Source organism: Hyperolius riggenbachi, chromosome 8, assembly GCF_040937935.1.
Source record: "Hyperolius riggenbachi isolate aHypRig1 chromosome 8, aHypRig1.pri, whole genome shotgun sequence".
Classification (NCBI taxonomy): Eukaryota; Metazoa; Chordata; class Amphibia; order Anura; family Hyperoliidae; genus Hyperolius; species Hyperolius riggenbachi.
The window spans coordinates 286282621-286307018 of record NC_090653.1 but is presented as its reverse complement, the minus strand read 5'-3'; the positions used below and the strand labels follow the sequence as shown (position 1 = coordinate 286307018).

Here is a 24398-nt window from a genome sequence, read left to right as displayed (position 1 = left end):
CAGCAGCCAATCAGAGCCCAGTACCATACACCATACTCCTCTCACCTTCCCAGCAGCCACTCAGTGCCCACTATCGCTCCCATAATGCTCCTCCTACCTCCCCAGCAGCCAATCAGAGCCCAGTACCATACACCATACGCCTCTCACCTTCCCAGCAGCCACTCAGTGCCCACTATCACTCCCATAATGCTCCTCCTACCTCCCCAGCAGCCAATCAGAGCCCAGTACCATACACCATACTCCTCTCACCTTCCCAGCAGCCACTCAGTGCCCACTATCACTCCCATAATGCTCCTCCTACCTCCCCAGCAGCCAATCAGAGCCCAGTACCATACACCATACGCCTCTCACCTTCCCAGCAGCCACTCAGTGCCCACTATCACTCCCATAATGCTCCTCCTACCTCCCCAGCAGCCAATCAGAGCCCAGTACCATACACCATACGCCTCTCACCTTCCCAGCAGCCACTCAGTGCCCACTATCACTCCCATAATGCTCCTCCTACCTCCCCAGCAGCCAATCAGAGCCCAGTACCATACACCATACTCCTCTCACCTTCCCAGCAGCCACTCAGTGCCCACTATCACTCCCATAATGCTCCTCCTACCTCCCCAGCAGCCAATCAGAGCCCAGTACCATACACCATACGCCTCTCACCTTCCCAGCAGCCACTCAGTGCCCACGATCACTCCCATAACTCCTTGCCTCCATTGCAATGCCCTCAGCTCCCCACAAACACTCAGGGCCAAAATGCTTTACACCAAATTCTTTCCATTTTCCTATTAGATAATCAGGGCACCTCTTTACTTACAGCACACCTGAGGTGAGATGGATATGGAGGCTGCCATATTAATTTCCTGTTAAACAATACCAGTTGCCTGGCTGTCCTGCTGATCTATTTGGCTGCAGTAGTGTCTGAATCACACACCTGAAACAAGGATGCAGCTAATCCAGTCACACTTCAGTCAGAAACACCTGATCTGCTGCATGCTTGTTCAGGGGCTATGGCTAAATGTATTACTGTCAGAGGATCAGCAGGGCTGCCAGGCAACCTGCATTGTTTAAAAGGAAATGAATACGGCAGCCTCCATGTCCATCTCACCTCAAGCGTCCTTTAATCCGCAGCAGTGTGCAGGAAAGTAACATAGCAGGAGACACGAGTCCTCACCGGTGTTGGCCAGGGCGCCCGGCTGTGTGGCGGCTTGCATGGACAGGCTGTGAAAGAGTTTCCACAAGGCACATGGATATCCTCTCAGCTGGGGCTGGCTGCCCTGACAGCTCACCCACTGCGTGCGATTAGTGAGGAAGATTCCAGAAATCTGTGAGGAGGAAACAAGACGCACATTTCAGCTTATGTATAAAAATCACCAATCCACTACAGATGCACAAACATGTGTCAATCACAAAGTACAGAATACTTGTACCAGGTAATAAATAACTAGCATCTCACTGGCCATCTGCAGAGAGGACTTACAATCCTATAGGGTCTCTCCATACACCTCTCTGGCACCCCCCCCCCCCCGCTCTCTGGCAGCCCCACCCTCCGTTCTCTGGCAGCCCCACCCCCCGCTCTCTGGCAGCCCCATCCCCCGCTCTCTGGCAGCCCCATCCCCCTGCTCTCTGGCAGCCCCACCCCCCTGCTCTCTGGCAGCCCCACCCCCCTGCTCTCTGGCAGCCCCACCCCCCTGCTCTCTGGCAGCCCCACCCCCCCTGCCAGACCCCCCTGCTATCTGGCAGCCCAATCCCCCTGCTGACCGCAGACGATGTGCTGGTCATACCTGGATGTTTTCTGAGTGTGAGGAACTCCATTTTGTTTAAAGAGAACCTGTACTGAGTAAAAATATTTAAAATAAACACATGAGGTAACTTCAAATGAACATTGAATAGTTACCTTGCCATCAGTTCCTCTCAGAAGCTCACCATTTTCTTCTGACAATAATCCCTTCCAGTTCTGACAATATTTTGTCAGATCTGAAATATGTCAGTTGCTGTCAGTAAAATATCAGTTGCTGTCAGTTATAGCTGAGAGGAAAACTGATGTACCAGGTAATGTCCATGTTTCCCTATGGCTCAAGTGGGCGATGTTACAGTTTAACTGTGTGCTGACCAGAAAGCGGTTATGGGTAATGGCCATTTTCAAAATGGAGGACGGAAAATTCCCTTGATCACAGTGAACAACCAGGACGCGGGACAGGAGAAAGACACTGAGGAGTAGACTACACGGGAGGTAAGTATGACTTGTGTATGCTAATTTTGTCTTAATTTTTAGTTCAGGTTTTCTGAACTGAAGAGGATAATATTGCATCTTAAGGTGGCCACACACGATACAATAAAATGATTTGATTTTAAGGCAATTTAATAAATATGCTTGGATCTCCCGAAAAAAAATTGAAAGCTTTTTTTTTTTCATTCGATTGAAAAATCGGATTTCCGTTTTTTGTTTCGATTTTTACCGATCCGGAATGCTGGAAATGTTACTTCCATTTTTCTAAAGATTGTATGGTGTGTGTTAGATTGTCAATTTATTTATATACATACCCTAGCAATTTTCTCAGAGTTTCCAATGATTTTTATTATAATTGGGGAAAAGTTGAACGTACGTGTGTGGTACACATTGGTCATATTTTTTAAATGTTAGTCAGAAAAATTTATCGCAATTCTTATATTGAACAGATATTTAAAAAATTGTATGGTGTGTGGGAATGGAAATAATCTGTTCTTTGTCAACTCCTGACTTATTCAAAACAAGAGTAATGCTGGGCATACACGCGTCGATCCGGCGGCCGATTAGCCGCCGGTTAGACCCCCGCCGCTTCCCCGCGTGGATCGATTGCTGCTCGTCCCTGCCGGCGAGACCGAGCGGGGAATCTATCTGGCAGGTCATTGGACCTGTCGGATATTATGAATCTAGCCATCAGTAGCTCGATTGATAAGGAGACTGCGTGTATGCCCAGCATAAGGCTGGGTGCAGACTACGCCGGATGCACAACTGTGTTCACAGACAATATCTGTCAGTTCGTTCACAATCCAATTCAAAAATGCCCTCGGTCTTGTGAAAGGCTCAATCCTGCTTAGGAGAGCTGCTGCCGGTGGCCAATCCTCCAGGTAGGTACACCACTCCTACCGCCACACAGTGAATATATCGGTAAAGTAGAAGGAGGCATTCCACTGGCAAGAACTTTCGTTCAATTTATTGCATGTCTTGCACACTACATGCTACGGGCTCCGCCCTTCATCAGCTGCCACCAATGGCGCTTGGGTCCGCTGTCAGCACCACTTGTGTCCACCGCAACAGACAAGCGCTGCTATACACAGCGAAGCCCTGTTCGAGGCGTTAGGAGGCTCCCTATTGGGTTGTAACAGACCAGTGGGGATCCGCCCCCCCTCACCAGGGAGGATGCTCATTGGTCCACCACTCAGGGAACCAATGGGAAAACTACCTGAGGAGGATTCCCATAGGTCTGATGCAATCCAGTATGCTAATAGCAGGGCTTGGATGTGTATAGCAGCGCTGGCCCTCTGCAGTGGACCTGAGCAGTGGTGGCAATAGTGGACCTGATGGCAGAAGATGACAGAAGACAGAAGAAGTGTGCAGCAAAAAGCCTAGTGAGGACCGACACCGCCTGTGTGTGTCTCCAGCAGCATCCACTAATATCGGGCAGGTCGGGTGTTTGCATTCCGATTCCCGGGACGGTTTTCTCAGTAAGTGTGAATAGAGCCGAAGTCAGCTGATATTAGAGTGCGTTCAGTATTTGTGCAGTGAATGGCTGTTGGAAGAGAATTACAAAAAAAAATACTGTATACAAAAAATAAGCAAAGGACCACTAACTGTAAAATACATGTAAACACATACAAATAAAGAAATATGTGTTCCTGAGTAAAATGAGCCATAAATGACTTGACTCCTATGTTGCTATAATTTACAGTAGATAGTAGAAATCTGACAGAACTGACAGGTTTTTGATCAGTCCATCTCTTCATGGGAGATTCTCATTATTTCATTTACTCTTTACAAAAGCACCCCCTGGAATGGGTGTATAACAGGCATGGGCAAACTCGGCCCTCTAGCTGTTACGGAACTACAAGTCTCACAATGCATTTGCCTTTATGAATCATGACTGTGGCTGTCAGACTCCCGCAATGCATTGTGGGACTTGTAGTTCCTTAACAGCTGGAGGGCCAAGTTCTGCCACTCCCTGCAACCCCCCCCCCCCCCCCCCCCTCTATAAATTGATCGTTGGGGTAGCCATGTTGTGGTACTGATTGTCTCCTGGTTGGATAAAATGATTGAATGATTGGTGGATTGAGCCACAATCTGGAGTTGAGGATGGGTACCTTAAAGCAGCAGGATCAGCCATACTATGCCAGGGAAAAAAAACATATATAAGTAGATAAATACTTGATCTACTTACATAACAGATGTATTATACTGTCCACGTTTTGATTTCAGTGAATGTTATATAGTAAATGACGAGAATTCTGTTAGTGGTGGGGGCCATGTCTTTTGCCCACAGTTAAGGCTAACTCGTGATGTCATTTCTGCCCTTAACTTTTTTTCTTGTCTCCAATTGCTGAGTCGCCTCAGCCTTGCTTGTAAACACAAGTGAGTAGGGGATTAGGTTTCAGATAAGAAGCCGGCAGGGAAATAAAGGGAAGAGGAGGAATAGATTATAGATAAAAAGAACCCCCAGCATGCAATTCTTTGGCACGACTACTAAAGGGCCAGTGCTCCTTAAGTATGTGATAACTCCAAATCATAACAGCAGAAAAAGTTTTGAAAGTTTTGAATGCAGGATTAGCATCTTTATCACTTAATACACTCAGACCAGTTGCTGTTGAAATTTGATTTTTATGCTGACGATACCGCTTTAACTCACCCGCATTTTGTTGTTCACTATATCCAAGATGGCGTCGTATGGAATCTTATCCAGAGGCATGCTGACCAGCCACTCCTGCAAGGTTTCCAGCAGTTTCACCACATGGGGGCGCCCCGGGAACAGCTGAAAAGCAAACAGTGTTAAAGTGAACCAGAGGCGAAGCACCCTCATGTATTTTACCATATATATCAGTGAGAACATTAGAGAAAACGCCTACTCTGCTCTCTGTTTCATCCTTCACTGCTCAGCCTGCTTGTTGTCAGTTATCAAGCCCAAGCCTGCCCCCCCATCTGGCTCGGCTTTCCTGTTTTGTACACTGCAGCATCACAGAGAGCTGTGATGAGATGGGAGGAGCTGCTGGTGCCGAGGAAGGAGCAATTTTTTTTAATCTATATTTGTTAGTCATAAGAGGTTTTTAGAAATGGTGATTTCATTTTGCACACAGCCCACTAAATAATATGCTTTTCTGATAAACTGTGTTTTGCATGGAGTTTTAGTAAAAAAAAAAAAAAACCACAAACGGCACACCGTAGCGGCGAAAATACCAGGTATAGTATTTATTTTGTAAAATCTTTCGGGGGATATGTTTGTTTTGTGCCAAAGCGTTCATCTCTGGTTTCATTATACAGCAGGCAGGGCCAAATGAGGCAGACGAGGGCTGAGGAGCGGTTGAGGGGACAGACGAGGGCTGCGGAGCTGTTGAGGGGACAGACGAGGGCCGAGGAGCTGTTGAGGGGACAGACGAGGGCCGAGGAGCTGTTGAGGGGACAGACGAGGGCTGCGGAGCTGTTGAGGGGACAGACGAGGGCCGCGGAGCTGTTGAAAGGACAGACGAGGGCTGAGGAGCTGTTGAGGGGACAGCCGAGGGCTGAGGAGCTGTTGAGAGGACAGACGAGGGCTGCGGAGCTGTTGAGGGGACAGACGAGGGCTGCGGAGCTGTTGAGGGGACAGACGAGGGCTGAGGAGCTGTTGAGGGGACAGACGAGGGCTGAGGAGCTGTTGAGGGGACAGACGAAGGCTGAGGAGCTGTTGAGGGGACAGACGAAGGCTGAGGAGCTGTTGAGGGGACAGACGAGGGCTGAGGAGCTGTTGAGGGGACAGCCGAGGGCTGAGGAGCTGTTGAGGGGACAGACGAAGGCTGAGGAGCTGTTGAGGGGACAGACGAGGGCTGAGGAGCTGTTGGGCTGAGGAGCTGTTGAGGGGACAGACGAGGGCTGAGGAGCTGTTGAGGGGACAGACGAGGGCTGAGGAGCTGTTGAGGGGACAGACGAGGGCTGAGGAGCTGTTGAGGGGACAGACGAGGGGTGAGGAGCTGTTGAGAGGACAGACGAGGGCTGAGGAGCTGTTGAGAGGACAGACGAGGGCTGAGGAGCTGTTGAGGGGACAGACGAGGGCTGAGGAGCTGTTGAGGGGACAGACGAGGGCTGAGGAGCTGTTGAGAGGACAGACGAGGGCTGAGGAGCTGTTGAGAGGACAGACTAAGGCTGAGGAGCTGTTGAGGGGACAGACGAAGGCTGAGGAGCTGTTGAGGGGACAGACGAAGGCTGAGGAGCTGTTGAGGGGACAGACGAGGGCTGAGGAGCTGTTGAGGGGACAGCCGAGGGCTGCGGAGCTGTTGAGGGGACAGACGAGGGCTGCGGAGCTGTTGAGGGGACAGACGAGGGCTGCGGAGCTGTTGAGGGGACAGACGAGGGCTGCGGAGCTGTTGAGGGGACAGACGAGGGCTGCGGAGCTGTTGAGGGGACAGACGAGGGCTGCGGAGCTGTTGAGGGGACAGACGAGGGCTGCGGAGCTGTTGAGGGGACAGACGAAGGCTGAGGAGCTGTAGAGAGGACAGACAAGGGCTGAGGAGCTGTTGAGAGGACAGACGAAGGCTGAGGAGCTGTAGAGAGGACAGACGAGGGCTGAGGAGCTGTTGAGAGGACAGACGAGGGCTGAGGAGCTGTTGAGGGGACAGACGAGGGCTGCGGAGCTGTTGAGGGGACAGACGAGGGCTGCGGAGCTGTTGAGGGGACAGACGAGGGCTGCGGAGCTGTTGAGGGGACAGACGAGGGCTGCGGAGCTGTTGAGGGGACAGACGAGGGCTGCGGAGCTGTTGAGGGGACAGACGAGGGCTGCGGAGCTGTTGAGGGGACAGACGAGGGCTGCGGAGCTGTTGAGGGGACAGACGAGGGCTGCGGAGCTGTTGAGGGGACAGACGAGGGCTGCGGAGCTGTTGAGGGGACAGACGAGGGCTGCGGAGCTGTTGAGGGGACAGACGAGGGCTGAGGAGCTGTTGAGGGGACAGACGAGGGCTGAGGAGCTGTTGAGGGGACAGACGAAGGCTGAGGAGCTGTTGAGGGGACAGGCGAAGGCTGAGGAGCTGCAGAAGCTGGAAAAGAGTGAAGGCTTCATGCACAGTGCAGGGGCTACACAAGTATTAAAGAGTTTGAGTGGCATGCAAATTTCCATGGATCTGAAGCTGGGCTAAGATATGGTGGACAATGTTCTGTACAAGTAAAGAAAACAATGGAAAAACAAAAAAACTAAATGAATCCAAATCCCCCCCCCCCCCCTTTCCCACCCAAATGCAGGCACTGTATTGAGCAGATAATTTTGCCCTCCCTGTAAGCGGCATTAAGTGGTGAGAACGCTGCGCTGAACGCTCCCATAAAAGCACCCAGGAGCTGTGAGGCTTCTGGGTAACAATTTGATCAGACGCAGAGATTTATCCACTAAAAGCATTAGCCGGTGCGTCCCGTCAGGCAGGATATGACAGCAGATTAGCACCGCCGTGTCTCCAGGAAATGGGGGCGGACAGAGATCTCTGACCCCGCAACCTCATTGGGCGAGAAATTGTCAAGGAAGCCTTAACCCCAAAGCACTTACTCAGCAACAGGGATGAGACAAGGCCGCCCTCCTGCTGGCTGTACTACATTACCAGACAGGCAAACTCTGCTTCATTGCATTAAAGAAAATGTTCCCTCATAATCCTATCATAATAATGAGAATTCCAAGTCACACCTGGATGGGAGAAATAGGGAGGGAACATTTCTCACCCTTATGTGAGACTGGAGACAGGAGAAGAGAGGTGACGGGGGACACTGGAGACAGGAGAAGAGAGGTGACGGGGGACACTGGAGACAGGAGAAGAGAGGTGACGGGGGACACTGGAGACAGGAGAAGAGAGGTGACGGGGGACACTGGAGACAGGAGAAGAGAGGTGACGGGGGACACTGGAGACAGGAGAAGAGAGGTGACGGGGGACACTGGAGACAGGAGAAGAGAGGTGACGGGGGACACTGGAGACAGGAGAAGAGAGGTGACGGGGGACACTGGAGACAGGAGAAGAGAGGTGACGGGGGACACTGGAGACAGGAGAAGAGAGGTGACGGGGGACACTGGAGACACGAGAACAGAGGTGACGGGGGACACTGGAGACACGAGAACAGAGGTGACGGGGGACACTGGAGACAGGAGAAGAGAGGTGACGGGGGACACTGGAGACAGGAGAAGAGAGGTGACGGGGGACACTGGAGACACGAGAAGAGAGGTGACGGGGGACACTGGAGACAGGAGAAGAGAGGTGACGGGGGACACTGGAGACAGGAGAAGAGAGGTGACGGGGGACACTGGAGACAGGAGAAGAGAGGTGACGGGGGACACTGGAGACAGGAGAAGAGAGGTGACGGGGGACACTGGAGACAGGAGAAGAGAGGTGACGGGGGACACTGGAGACAGGAGAAGAGAGGTGACGGGGGACACTGGAGACAGGAGAAGAGAGGTGACGGGGGACACTGGAGACAGGAGAAGAGAGGTGACGGGGGACACTGGAGAAAGGAGAAGAGAGGTGACGGGGGACACTGGAGACAGGAGAAGAGAGGTGACGGGGGACACTGGAGACAGGAGAAGAGAGGTGACGGGGGACACTGGAGACAGGAGAAGAGAGGTGACGGGGGACACTGGAGACAGGAGAAGAGAGGTGACGGGGGACACTGGAGACAGGAGAAGAGAGGTGACGGGGGACACTGGAGACAGGAGAAGAGAGGTGACGGGGGACACTGGAGACAGGAGAAGAGAGGTGACGGGGGACACTGGAGACAGGAGAAGAGAGGTGACGGGGGACACTGGAGACAGGAGAAGAGAGGTGACGGGGGACACTGGAGACAGGAGAAGAGAGGTGACGGGGGACACTGGAGACAGGAGAAGAGAGGTGACGGGGGACACTGGAGACAGGAGAAGAGAGGTGACGGGGGACACTGGAGACAGGAGAAGAGAGGTGACGGGGGACACTGGAGACAGGAGAAGAGAGGTGACGGGGGACACTGGAGACAGGAGAAGAGAGGTGACGGGGGACACTGGAGACAGGAGAAGAGAGGTGACGGGGGACACTGGAGACAGGAGAAGAGAGGTGACGGGGGACACTGGAGACAGGAGAAGAGAGGTGACGGGGGACACTGGAGACAGGAGAAGAGAGGTGACGGGGGACACTGGAGACAGGAGAAGAGAGGTGACGGGGGACACTGGAGACAGGAGAAGAGAGGTGACGGGGGACACTGGAGACAGGAGAAGAGAGGTGACGGGGGACACTGGAGACAGGAGAAGAGAGGTGACGGGGGACACTGGAGACACGAGAACAGAGGTGACGGGGGACACTGGAGACAGGAGAACAGAGGTGACGGGGGACACTGGAGACAGGAGAACAGAGGTGACTGGGGACACTGGAGACAGGAGAACAGAGGTGACGGGGGACACTGGAGACAGGAGAACAGAGGTGACGGGGGACACTGGAGACAGGAGAAGAGAGGTGACGGGGGACACTGGAGACAGGAGAAGAGAGGTGACGGGGGACACTGGAGACAGGAGAAGAGAGGTGACGGGGGACACTGGAGACAGGAGAAGAGAGGTGACGGGGACACTGGAGACAGGAGAAGAGAGGTGACGGGGGACACTGGAGACAGGAGAAGAGAGGTGACGGGGGACACTGGAGACAGGAGAAGAGAGGTGACGGGGGACACTGGAGACAGGAGAAGAGAGGTGACGGGGGACACTGGAGACAGGAGAAGAGAGGTGACGGGGGACACTGGAGACAGGAGAAGAGAGGTGACGGGGGACACTGGAGACAGGAGAAGAGAGGTGACGGGGGACACTGGAGACAGGAGAAGAGAGGTGACGGGGGACACTGGAGACAGGAGAAGAGAGGTGACGGGGGACACTGGAGACAGGAGAAGAGAGGTGACGGGGGACACTGGAGACAGGAGAACAGAGGTGACTGGGGACACTGGAGACAGGAGAACAGAGGTCACGGGGACACTGGAGGCACAGGAGAACTGAGGTGACACAGGAGAATTGGGGTGACACAGAGGAGAACAGAAGTGGTACACTGGGTTTCAAAGTCATTGACCAGAGACTACCCTCTATATAATATAGATAAAGGAAAGATGACTGCAGCAATGCACAGAGACATCCTGGATGAACACCTGCTCCAGAGCGCTCTTGAACTCAGGCTGGGGCGACGGTTCATCTTTCCGCAGGACAACGATCCTAACACACAGCTAAGATATCACAGGAGTGGCTTCAGGACAACTCTGTGAATGTCCTCAAGTGGCCAGCTAGAGCCCAGACTAGAATGCGACTGAACATCTCTGGAGAGATCTTACAATGGCCATGTACCGACGCTTCCCATCCAACCTGATGGAGCCTGAGAGGAGCTACAAAGAGGAATGGGCGACACTGGCCAAGGATAGGTGTGCCAAGCTTGTGGCATCATATTCAGAAAGACTAGAGGCTGTCATTGTTGATGCACCTTTGCCAGAAAAGTATTGAGCAAAGGCTGGGAATACTTCTGTACATGGGAGTTCTCTTTTTTGATTATGTGTTTAATAAATTTGCCATAACCTCAAGTAAAGTTTTTTGCACATTGTCATTATGGGGTGTTGTGTGTGGAATTCTGAGGGAAAAAAATGAATATAGTCCATTTTGTAATAAATCTTTAACAAAATGTAGAAAAAGTCATGTGGTGTGAATAAATTCCAGATTCACTGTGTATATCTATTTATCTCGATAGATATTTCAGATCTATACAGACAGACCATTATTTTAGACTAGCTGATTGCCCGGCGTTACCCGGGTATGTATTTGGCTGATTTTGGCTCCGCCCACTTTTTCTCACCCTAACACACAATTACTAAATGGCCTAGTTTGTGAGCTTTGCGGTCTTTGGCATCAGTAATTTGCATTGAAGTGAATCAAATCTGATTGGCTGTTTGTGGCTCCACCCCCTTTTCTGAATTTGAACCCCAGTCACCCAATGACCGACTGTACCAGGTTTGAAGCTTGTGCCATAACAGTGCATGAATGGCAGAAATTAAATATTCCCCTTGAAAAGCAATAGGTGAATTTTGATTGGCTTTTGTAGGCTCCACCCACTTTTCTGAATTTTAATCCCAGTCACCCAGTGACCAACTGTGCAAAGTTTGAGAACCCTGCCATTAACAGTGTATGGCTGCAGTTTAAATTTCCCCAGTGAAATTTGTATTTTTGGTTATGGGGATAAGAAGTATCCTATATGTTATTCCAGGTAATATACTACGTGTGTGCCAAATTTCATTCAAATCCGTAAAGCCATTGCTGCGTGATCGAGTAACAAACAGCCAAACTTTCGCATTGAGATGAAAACCTAGTACACACACACATCGCTGGCCAGACCAGGAAGGGGTTGGGCTATAGTTAATGAAATAATAAAGTATGCTTTCTGCAATAGTGATTAGGGATGATCACAGGTATGCAAATTGTTCTGAGTGGATTCCAATCTATGCAAATTCGTATGCAAATAAATGCAGCTTGAAAATGGACCAATACTGGGTTTAAATTGATTGGTCCATTTTCACGCTGCATATATTTGCATAATCTCAGAACAATTTGCATCTCATTGATCATCCCTAGTGGTGATATGATGATATGGTTCTCTGCAGTACCACCACTACAGGCTGCTAGGACTGAGGCAGGCAATGGACACAGGACTAGTATTTGAAGGCAGTTACATAGTTTGCACCTTGTACAGGATGGTGATGAAGTCCTTGAAGGTTTTCAGCTTCTCCCCCTCCAGCGACTGGTGCGTGGCAAGCTCCACCCTCAGCAGGTAGTGCAGGCCGGACTCCAGGTCTGCCGCGTACAGCTTGGACCTAAACCGGGAGATCGGAGGTAAAGAGGATCAGGACCACTCACAGCGCTACACCGATCAACACAGAGTAGCATTCGAGATGGACAATGACAGCGCTACACTGATCTGTGACAGATGTGCATTATGCTGGGAATACACAATAATGGCTTTAATTCTGGTAACATGGAGATAACTGTAGAAACAGCTCAGAAGAGTTATTAAAGACAGGAGATAAGCTTAGTGAATTGAGGCCATGTGATGTAAATATATTTTGGAGGTAAAATACCTCATGAGGCATTTTCCTCCTTTTTTAGCAATTCTGAAATATTTTTCTCCATTTCCGAACATGAGGTAAAACATGAGGAAAATGCCCAAAGTGAGATAAAAACGAGGTATTTCAGCGGTAAGCATGCAGTAAATAAATAATAGTAGTCTTTAATTGTCTTCCATAAGTTAGGATAGTCTTTAGAAGATTTTTTTTTTGAGGGGGGAAGGTGTATTGATTATGTAACAACCTATGAGAAGTACATTTATAGGCTTCCATATCCAGTAAATATTTGGAGTTTTATTTCTACTATTCTTTTCTATTACACAGCCTGAATAGGAACAACACTCAGGGCTGGAACCCACAGGAGCGCTTTTGGCAGCGTTTTGGCAGCGCTGCGATACGCTAGCAGTTTGCCAAAACGCTGGGCTAATGTTAATGGATGGGGCAACTTCAACAGGAGCGTTTGCGTTTCCCAGAAACGCAAACGCAGGACCTGCAGCGTTTTGGGAGCGTTAGCGCTTCAATGTAAAGTATTGAAACGCTAGAAGAAACGCTCAGCAAAACCTAAACTGAGCGGTTTTGCTAGCGTTTTGCGGTTCAGCACACTGTAACAAAATTAAACAGGACCAATCAGGATAAAACGCAAAACGCTACGCACCCGCTGGGCAAAAAAATACAATGTTGCAAAACACGACCAAAAACGCGCATGAATCCGCTTGCAAAGCGCTCAGACAAAACGCTAGTGGTTGCGTTTGCTGATTTCAGTGGGTTCCAGGCCTAATACAGCAATAGGAGCTCCACTAAAAACTGCAAAGTGCATACAAATTGACTTTACCTCCAGGTACAGGCAGGTCTTAACCTGATCGGTAAATCAAGTGCTAACATGCCCCCTAATTTCCATGAGAAAAGAAAGTGCTCCTAAAGTATGTGATGACTCCAAACCATAACAGCAGAAAAAGTTTTGCAAGTTTTGAATGCAGGATTAGCATCTTTATTACTTAATACACTCAGACCAGTTGCTGTTGAAATGTGATTTTTATGGTGACAATACCACTTGAAAGCTGGAATAATCAGCATGTCATTGATGGTCACTGGACTAATTATATACTGTACTAGGAATGGATGAAGAGGTGGTGTACAGATTTACAGGAGCTGGCACAGCCTAACGTGATAGCAGGAAAAAAAAAAAAAAGAGAAAACTCTGGAAGGGTAAAAAGGCCATGGCTGTACTCGGTAGTCTACAACATCAAAACAATGACAACTTAAAGGACACTCGAGGCAAAAATAAACTAATGAAATAAACGAGTGTATCCATCTTCCTTTTCCTAAAAATGACTAAGATATTCCACAGTTTTATTTTATGTTTACATCCACTTTAAGTTAACTGTTTTATTGTTTTTGCACAATGACACATTCAGTGAAGTATGCCAGAGCTAAAATATGAACTATTGACCCTTTTTATCTCTTTCTTGCTCTCAGAAGCCATTTTCTACTAGGAAAGTGTTTTATAGTTGGAATTTCTTATCAGTGAGGGTCACACTGTAGTCACTTCCTGTCTGAGGCAGGACTGAGTCAGCCACTTGCATACCTGATATTTAACTCTTTCAGGCAGAGAAAGAAAAAAAAGGAACATAGCCTAGTTATTCGTGTGCTCGGCACTGTACATACACATGTCTGTCTCATCATGTCACATGTCACCTTAGGTAGCCTTTAAACTGTATGGTCAATTATTAAAGAGACTCTAAAGGAAAAAAAAAAAACCCTCTGAGGGATACTTACCTCAGGAGGGGGAAGCCTCTGGGTCCCAATGAGGCTTATCCCATCCCTGTAGCTGCAGTAATCCTCCCGCAATCCAGCCCTGGCTCCCCCGACAAGGCATGATTTATTTACCTCTCTGCAATCCAGCATACGCGCAGCAGCGGCTCTCCGTTCAGGCTAGGCGGAAATAGAGTCCAATCATATATGCTCTACTGTGCAGGTGCAAAGGACTCGCATCTGAGCAGTAGAGCGGATCGATCGGGTTCAGCTATTTCTGCCTTATCTTGAACGGAGATCGGCTAGTGCGCCTGCGCAGGATCGAGGTAGGTAAATACTTACCTCACCACGATTCGGGGCACTTGAACGGAGGAGGATGGGGAGAGCCTCGTTAGGATCCAAAGGCTTCCTTCCCCCGAGTTTTTTTTTTTATTTTTTTTGTTACAGATTCTCTTTAACCTCCTGAGCGGTCTGGACGAGCTCAGCTCGTCCATCACCGCCGGAGGCTGCCGCTCAGGCCCTGCTGGGCCGATTTTTATCAAATAAAGTGCAGCACACGCAGCCGGCACTTTGCCAGCCACGTGTGCTGCCTGATCGCCGCCGCTCTGCGGCGATTCGCCGCGAGCAGCGGCGAAAGAGGGCCCCCCTAGCCGCCTGAGCCCTGCGCAGCCGGAACAAAAAGTTCCGGCCAGCGCTAAGGGCTGGATCGGAGGCGGCTGACGTCAGGACGTCGGCTGACGTCGATGACGTCACTCCGCTCGTCGCTATGGCGACGATATAAGCAAAACAAGGAAGGCCGCTCATTGCGGCCTTCCTTGTTTATTCTGGGCGCCGGAGGCGATCGGAAGATCGCCTCCGGAGCGCCCTCTAGTGGGCTTTCATGCAGCCAACTTTCAGTTGGCTGCATGAAATAGTTTTTTTTTTATTTAAAAAAAACCCTCCCGCAGCCACCCTGGCGATTTAATCAGAACGCCAGGGTGGTTAAGCTTTTATGGACATGTGGTTCCCTCCCACAAGACACACGTATATACGCTGTATAAAATACTATCTCCCCTCTGAGTCGTAGCATCTCGGAGGGAGAAGTAATTCGGGTCCATCGATCGCCGGAACCCCAAACTACCCATGCAGGGGCGCGGACTGTAGCACTGGTTCCATAGCGACGGCCAAGTCAGGCGCTACGCGGCGCGCTGAAAGCACCAGCTCCCCCCCCCCCAGGCATCTTTAAACAGAGCTCAAAATGCTGGTCACATGACCATTGTGCCTGTATCCAAACCCATCTACATCATCTCACTGGCTGAATATTCTCATTTCTGAGTCTGACGTTTCAAGAACATAGAGAAGGATGCTGTGGAGAATTAACCACTATGGATGGACGCCAATTATCCCATGTTAATGCAAATTTTATGCAAAATGTATGCAGCCTGGAAATGGTCCATGTCCGCACTGCATAAATTTGCATCAACCTTGAATCCTTAGCATTTCATTGAATGCCCCCACTAACCACGTCATGACCCAGCTGGTTATACTCCAGTTACAGATGTTCTGCGATACGCTGTGCATAAAGGAACCACCTCATTGCTGCGAGGCCCAGAAGCATCAATCTAGACTGAGCGCAGACAAAATGGCCACCCTTCGGCCAACCCATTATTGTGTCCTAATGCTCAGGCTAAGCTGTGGCTTTGATAGACTGGCCGTTACTCAGGAACTGCATCATAGCCACAAGACTCAGACACAACAGTCTAACACAACAGTCTAAGCTGAGCGCTGACAAAATGGCCGCCCTTAGGTCAACCCATTATTGTTTCCCATCACTCAGGCTAAGCTATGGCTCTGTCAGACTGGCCGTTACTCAGGAACTGCATCATAGCCACAAGACTCAGACACAACAGTCTAACACAACAGTCTAAGCTGAGCGCTGACAAAATGGCCGCCCTTAAGTCAACCGATTATTGCTTCCCAACACTCAGGCTAAGCTACGGCTCTGTCAGACTGGCCGTTGTCTCATTTCAGGACATGTGAGGCTGGTACAGCTTAAAACAGGACCACACTTACAGAAAACACACACATCACTTACTTGTCATAATGCCTCCAGACCACATCCTGTTTGGGGTCCGCAGGGCCCAGCCTGGCGGGATAATCTGAGCGGGCTCCTGCCTTTTTCTGTACGGAGGGCAGAGACTTCAGATGTGAGGAGAACACAGAGCGCAATGGCTTCACACTAGAAGAAAAGATACATTATTCTTCTGTCTCTGGGAGATATACTGGACTATTCCTGCAACTTCCTAATAAAGGGAGGCCCTATCCAGTATTAGTATAGTGTTCCTAATAAAGGGAGGCTCTACTCAGTATTAGTATAGTGTTCCTAATAAAGGGAGGCCCTACCCAGTATTAGTATAGTGTTCCTAATAAAGGGAGGCCCTACCCAGTATTAGTATAGTGTTCCTAAGGGAGGCCCTACCCAGTATTAGTATAGTGTTCCTAATAAAGGGAGGCCCTGCCCAGTATTAGTATAGTGTTCCTAATAAAGGGAGACCCCTACCCAGTATTAGTATAGTGTTCCTAATAAAGGGAGGCTCTACTCAGTATTAGTATAGTGTTCCTAATAAAGGGAGGCCCTACCCAGTATTAGTATAGTGTTCCTAATAAAGGGAGGCCCTACCCAGTATTAGTATAGTGTTCCTAATAAAGGAAGGCCCTACCCAGTATTAGTATAGTGTTCCTAATAAAGGGAGGCTCTACTCAGTATTAGTATAGTGTTCCTAATAAAGGGAGGCCCTGCCCAGTATTAGTATAGTGTTCCTGATAAAGGGAGACCCTGCCCAGTATTATTATAGTGTTCCTAATAAAGGGAGGCTCTACTCAGTATTAGTATAGTGTTCCTAATAAAGGGAGGCCCTGCCCAGTATTAGTATAGTGTTCCTAATAAAGGGAGGCCCTACCCAGTATTAGTATAGTGTTCCTAATAAAGGGAGGCCCTGCCCAGTATTAGTATAGTGTTCCTAATAAAGGGAGGCTCTACTCAGTATTAGTATAGTGTTCCTAATAAAGGGAGGCCCTGCCCAGTATTAGTATAGTGTTCCTAATAAAGGGAGGCCCTACCCAGTATTAGTATAGTGTTCCTAATAAAGGGAGGCCCTGCCCAGTATTAGTATAGTGTTCCTAATAAAGGGAGGCTCTACTCAGTATTAGTATAGTGTTCCTAATAAAGGGAGGCCCTGCCCAGTATTAGTATAGTGTTCCTGATAAAGGGAGACCCTGCCCAGTATTATTATAGTGTTCCTAATAAAGGGAGGCTCTACTCAGTATTAGTATAGTGTTCCTAATAAAGGGAGGCCCTGCCCAGTATTAGTATAGTGTTCCTAATAAAGGGAGGCCCTACCCAGTATTAGTATAGTGTTCCTAATAAAGGGAGGCTCTACTCAGTATTAGTATAGTGTTCCTAATAAAGGGAGGCCCTGCCCAGTATTAGTATAGTGTTCCTAATAAAGGGAGGCCCTACCCAGTATTCGTATGTTTCCAACAAAGAGCCCCGATGTGGAAAAAAAGAAAAAAAAAGAAAGAAAACAAAGATAAAAACATTAGCGACATTTTGGAGTCAGAACGCTTCTCATTAGTAACTGTAGACCGAGAGACGAGCTATAAGAAAGGCCGCGGATCTTCCATTTAGAGGTAAGGAAAGCGCCCGGTATCTCTTACAGACACTTAGTTACTTACATGTTAATTAATCCATGCGTTCCGTTGGGGTAGATCAGGTAACAAGATGGAACAGAGACAATACTGAGCGTCTCCAACACCATCTTCTCCCAATTCACCGCTCTGCGGACCACAATGTTCTCGTACTGCATCAAGTCCAAGATGACCTGCGAGAGAGCGGCAGACAGAGTCAGCTTCACCCAACTCCACCAGCACCTCTCTGCATAACACTGACATATACCACAGCGCTGTACAGAGATCACTGATCCATTCCCATCAGCCTCTGCACCAGAGGAGCTTACACTCTAATGTCCTCACCACAGTCACACACTTATTATACATTTATATAGCTCTGACATATTCTACAGCGCTGTACAGAGGTCACTGATCCATTCCCATCAGCCTCTGCACCAGAGGAGCTTACACTCTAATGTCCTCACCACAGTCACACACTATTATTATTATACATTTATATAGCTCTGACATATTCCACAGCGCTGTACAGAGATCACTTATCCATTCCCATCAGTCTCTGCACCAGCTTACACTCTAATGCCCCCACCACAGTCACACACTATTATTATTATACATTTATATAGCTCTGACATATTCCACAGCGCTGTAGAGAGATCACTGACCCATTCCCATCAGTCTCTGCACCAGAGGAGCTTACACTCTTATGTCCCCACCACAGTCACACACTATTACTATACATTTATATAGCTCTGACATATTCCACAGCGCTGCACAGAGATAACTGATTCATTCCCACCAGTCTCTGCACCAGAGGAGCTTACACTCTAATGTCCCCACCACAGCCACACACTATTATTATTATACATTTATATAGCTCTGACATATTCCACAGCGCTGTACAGAGATCACTGATCCATTCCCATCAGCCTCTGCACCAGAGGAGCTTACACTCTAATGTTCTCACCACACTATTATTATACATTTATATAGCTCTGACATATACCGCAGAGCTGCGGAGTGTGTGTGACTTCACACATGCGCCTGACGTGCAGTAACACGGAAGAGGAGTCCGGACATGTAAAGTATTAGTGTAAGTGCACAGGGGCGGTTACATGTACACTAGTGGGGGGACAGCAGCCGGGGCAGCGAGTCAGCTTCACAAGACTGATTGCCAAAATATTTCATTCGGCCGTCTGTCGGGAATCAGTCTGCGGTGTACGGGCAGCCAACAGATCTCTCTCTGATCAAATTCAAAAAGAGTATATTATAATATACTGTCTATATATAATAAGTGTCTATTGGTTGGTCGATCACCTTTCATTCTAGATGTATGGGGACCTTTAGGTGCCCAAAACTCCCCCAAATTCCCATCTTTTCACCGGGGGAACTTTGTACAGATAAAGAAGTTTAATATTTGTGTCATCAAAACCCTTCCCTAAATCTACTGAGGTGAGCGATTGCTTCTATGCACATCTAAGGACACGCCAAATGCATTCTGTTGTTTGGAACAGCTGAAAACAAAAAGATGGATACTCTGAGTTTTAGGGTGTGTACACACATCCAATTTTGATTGGTTATTTTTATCACTTCTATGAAGTATGAGAGCTTAAAGGGATACTGTAGGGGGGTCGGGGGGAAAATGAGTTGAACTTACCCGGGGCTTTTAACGGTCCCTCGCAGACATCCTGTGTTGTCGCAGCCACTCACCGATGCTCCGGCCCCGCCTCCGGTTCACTTCTGGAATTTCTGACTTTAAAGTCAGAAAACCACTGCGCCTGCACGCCCGTGTCCTCGCTCCCGCTGATGTCACCAGGAGTGTACTGCGCAGACACAGACCATACTGGGCCTGCGCTGTGCGCTCTTGATGACATCAGCGGGATTGAGGACACAGCAAAGCAGGCGCAGTGGTTTTCAGACTTTAAAGTCTGAAATTCCAGAAGTGAACCGGAGGCGGGGCCGGAGCATTGGGGAGTGGCTGCGCGGGCACAGGATGTCCGCGGGGGACCAATAGAAGCCCCGGGTAAGTTCAGCTCATTTTCCCCCGACCCCCCTACAGTATCCCTTTAACTGCACGATCTGTTCGTAGTGTTCTACAGAGGTGGTAAAATCGACCAATCAATATTGGATAAGGTGTGGGGAACCCCAGATGTGACAGGAAGGAGTACACACTTACGCAGGCTGGTTTAGCATTTCAGCCCAAACTCATTTTTCGAATCACTAATTGTAAGAATGCCCGCAGATTTTCTTGCCAATTTCCGACAGGTCCAATCTGATTTCCCATCTTTTTTTGATCGCTTTTGCATAGAAGTGATTAGAGAATCCATCAGAAAAACAATCGGACTTGTCGAATTTAAAAAACGATTCGACCGCCAACCAGACGTAAAGTTGCATGGTGTGTACTAGGCATGATAAATCGCAGCGATTCAGAGGAAGAGGAGATAAAGTGCAGCTCACCTCTCGTCCAATATAGGAGCGCTCATCCTCCACGATAATGGCGGTGTAGTGCGATTCCGGTTTGTTGAGGAGGGCAGTGATGTCGGCTGGCCTGGAATGCAGAGAAGGAAGAAGTGTAACGATTAGTCGCGGCGCGGCGGTAGTCAGTTTACGCTCACACACTCGGCCTCACTGCAATACCGGGAGGAAAAAAGGAATATTAAATGATAAAAAAATGTGAAGTTTCCCTTTTTTTGATCATCTAATAAATAATAGCGTTATCTGGGACATGGCGGTGTTTGTATAGACTTGGAGGGTGGTGTCCTCATTGCTTTTGGCCCAACCATCCTAGGTATACCGCCTTTTTCAGCTACAGAGACAGAATTCTATTGCTAAAGTTGGCAATTTACTTGTTGATTTTTTCCACCAATATCCAGCCCGGTTAAACATTTGAACAAACCTGCTAGAAATTGATGCCACAGAAGATTCCCACTCAACCAAATTTTTAGCTGCTTCCATGATCACTTACTACCATTGCTCAGAGTCCTCCAGCGGGGAGGGGGGTGGGGGTAATGCCAGATGCTGCCAAAAGCCTCCCGGAAATGTAAAATGCTTTTCTGCAGGCGTTTGTCCGACACACAAGCAGACACCTTAGTGAACTGGCTCTGATGCATACCCTAATAGAGTTATGATAAAAAGCCTCACCCGATTGGCTGAAGAGATGGAAGAGGTCGAGGTTGGTGCTCCCCAGAGGACTGCAGATAATCTATTATCACTTGTCGGACCGTCTGCACCTCTCTGTTGGAATCTGAGAATTAAGAGAACATGATAAAGAATAAATTCTTCTGTACACAGCAAAGATCGCAGCAAACAGCGGTCACACACAAAATACACTACACCTGAAAAGAGTGGAAAAAAACACAGCAGACTACAACAATCAATCTTGTGTCAATTAAGCTTTCTACGGGAATACAGAAGACAAACTGTTTTAAAGTGAACCAGAGACGAAGCACCCTCAGGTATTTTACCATATATATCAGTGGTGACATTAGAGAAAACACCTACCCTGCTCTCTGTTTCATCCTTCACTGCTCAGCCTGCTTGTTATCAGCCCTGATAAAATCCCCCACTGAGCATTCAGTCTGGCTTTGCTCAGGAATCATTATAGCTGAGTCATTATAGCACAGCCAGCAGGGGGCAGGCTTGGGCTTGAAAAGACAGCACAGAAGACAGACTCCGCTATAACGATTCCTGAGCAAAGCCAGACTGAGTGCTCAATCGGGGAATTTATCAGGGCTGATAACAAGCAGGCTGAGCAGTGAAGGATGAAGCAGAGAGCAAGGTAGGCGTTTTCTCTAATGTTCCCACTGATATATATGGAGAAATACATGAGGGTGCTTCGTCTCTGGTTCACTTTAAAGGGAACCTTAACTGAGAGGAATATGGATGTTTCCTTTTAAACTATACCAGTTGCCTGGCAGCCCTGCTGATCTCTTTGGCTGCAGTAGTGGCCGAATCACACACCTGAAACAAGCATGCAGCTAATCCAGTCTGATTTCAGTCAGAGCTACTGATCTGCATGCTTGTTGAGGGGCTGTGGCTAAGGCCACATACACACATCAGACCATAGTCTTTGGAAAATGAAAGATCACAGACCAATCTTACCACCCTTCATGTAGTATGAGAGCCATACCTTCACAGTATTTTCTATGGAGCTGAACTCCCCATCAGACAGAAATCTTACCCCCTTCCATGTAGTATGAGAGCCACACCTACACAGTCTATTCTATGGAGCTGCACTCCACATCAGATAGAAATCTTTGCAAGATGCTGCACACACAGATGCTGTACAGACACAAAAGATCAGTATCTGCAAAAGATCTGTTCCTGCAAAAGATCCGTTCCTGCAAAATGCATTCATAGTCTATGATATCTGCAGATCTCATACACACCTTGTTTAACAGACATTCATCTGCAATCAGATCCACCAGGATGGATTTTCAGATCTGCAGATGATTGTCTGATCTGCAGATAAATGTCAGTTAAACAAGGTGTGTATGATGATCTGCAGATCTCATAGACTATGAATGCATTTTGCAGGAACGGATCTTTGGCAGGAACAGATCTTTTGCAGATACTGATCTTTTGTGTCTGTACAGCATCTGTGTGTGCAGCATCTTGCAAAGATTTCTATCTGATGGGGAGTTCAGCTCCATAGAATAGACTCTGCAGAGTATGGCTCTCATACTACATGGAAGGAGGTAAGATTTCTGTCTGATGGGGAGTGCAGCTCCATAGGATAGACTGTGTAGGTATGGCTCTCATACTACATGAAGGGGGTAAGATTTCTGTCTGATGGGGAGTGCAGCTCCATAGAATAGACTATGTAGGTGTGGCTCTCATACTACATGGAAGGGGGTAAGATCTCTGTCTGATGGGGAGTGCAGCTCCATAGAATAGACTGTGTAGGTATGGCTCTCATACTACATGGAAGGGGGTAAGATTTCTGTCGGATGGGGAGTGCAGCTCCATAGAATAGACTGTGTAGGTGTGGCTCTCATACTACATGGAAGGGGGTAAGATTTCTGTCTGATGGGGAGCTCAGCTCCATAGAATAGACTGTGTAGAGTATGGCTCTCATACTACATGGGAGGGGGTAAGATTTCTGTCTGATGGGGAGTGCAGCTCCATAGAATAGACTGTGTAGGTGTGGCTCTCATACTACATGGAAGGGGGTAAGATTTCTGTCTGATGGGGAGTGCAGCTCCATAGAATAGACTGTGTAGGTGTGGCTCTCATACTACATGGAAGGAGGTAAGATCTCTGTCTGATGGGGAGTGCAGCTCCATAGAATAGACTGTGTAGGTGTGGCTCTCATACTACATGGAAGGTGGTAAGATTTCTTTCTGATGGGGAGTGCAGCTCCAAAGAATAGACTGTGTAGGTGTGGCTCTCATACTACATGGAAGGGGGTAAGATTTCTGTCTGATGGGGAGTTCAGCTCCATAGAATAGACTGTGTAGAGTATGGCTCTCATACTACATGGAAGGGGGTAAAATTGGTCTGTGATCTTTCATTTTCAAAAGACTATGGTCTGATGTGTGTATGAGCCTTAAAAGTATTAGAGACACAGGATCAGCAGGAGAGTCAGGCAACTGGTATTATTTTAAAAGGAAAAATCCATATCCTTCTCAGTTTAGGTTCCCTTTAAGCTTAACAACCATGGCTGTATCAATGCATCATATTTACAGTAATGCTGAAAGCTAGTCATATTTGTATTAATTGAGCAAGTCTCTTTACTAGACAAACCAGTTCCTGCCTTTCTATTGCAGATCTGCTGGAGGACAGAGCTTGGAACCAGCGGTGGCCATGGACAGGTAATGTGAAGTGCACGCAGCACCAATAGGGGCACATTGACAATTTAAGGGACAGCATCGCGAGCACGTTTATTAGAGCGGAGGAGATTAGGGTGCAGCCGGCGCCACCATAGACCGTATTAGGTATTACAGCTATAGCACCGCACAATGAGTAACTTTGGCGCCGTCAGAAGATGGAGCTGAAGTTACTTGTAAATTCGGCTTCCAGCAATAGCCTGGAAGCTGAATTACACCATTCCCCACCATCCATGGCGGCCTGGAGGGGGAATAGTAATTATCGCCGCCAGGACTTGTGCAGGAGCAGGGGGAGCTGTATATCGGCTGTATCCTGCGCTCAAGTCTCCCAGCAGCGATTTCTCTCGCACGCACAGCATCAGGGCTTTCGCCACTTGTCTGGATATCGCTGGCTGATACTGCCGCACAACCGAACGACAGCCCGACATTTTGCAGCATTGTCAATTGGGCATGTACTTTGCAGCACTAATTTTTATCCGATTCGATTGTAATAATTGAATCGGAGGGTTGATTGGCTACCTTTATGCTAGGTACACACGATACAATTTTCTGGCAGATTTACCTGGCAGATCAATTTTTTCTAGCATGTCTGATCTGAATTTCGATTGATTCTCCAATCAATTTCCATAAAAGTGAACGAAAATCGATCGGAAAAGTCAATCGAAATTCAGATTAGACAAATTCAGAATAGACATGTTGTAAAAAAAAAAAAAAAAATCGATTTAGCATGTAAATCTGCCAGAAAATTGTATCGTGTGTACCTAGAATTAAGGGGCCCAAACACTTAACGATTTTCCCGCCGATATACAGCAGATTCGATCACTGTGATCAAATCTGCTGTGAAATCGTTGCGCAAACGCTGA

The 24398-nt window shown here is 48.3% G+C and overlaps 1 protein-coding gene across 1 annotated transcript in view; it reads right to left on the bottom strand.

Moving 5' to 3' along the window:
* Window positions 1–24398, bottom strand: part of QSOX2 (quiescin sulfhydryl oxidase 2) — a 70145-nt gene that overhangs the window by 20478 nt on the left and 25269 nt on the right. Inside the window, exons 4-10 of the mRNA XM_068249101.1 lie at window positions 20849–20951; window positions 20165–20255; window positions 17756–17901; window positions 16116–16259; window positions 11911–12040; window positions 4878–5000; window positions 1169–1319 (exon numbers count right to left, since the gene is read on the bottom strand). Of these exons, the coding sequence (XP_068105202.1) occupies window positions 1169–1319; window positions 4878–5000; window positions 11911–12040; window positions 16116–16259; window positions 17756–17901; window positions 20165–20255; window positions 20849–20951 (888 nt within the window). The remainder of the gene's footprint in view (window positions 1–1168; window positions 1320–4877; window positions 5001–11910; window positions 12041–16115; window positions 16260–17755; window positions 17902–20164; window positions 20256–20848; window positions 20952–24398) is intronic.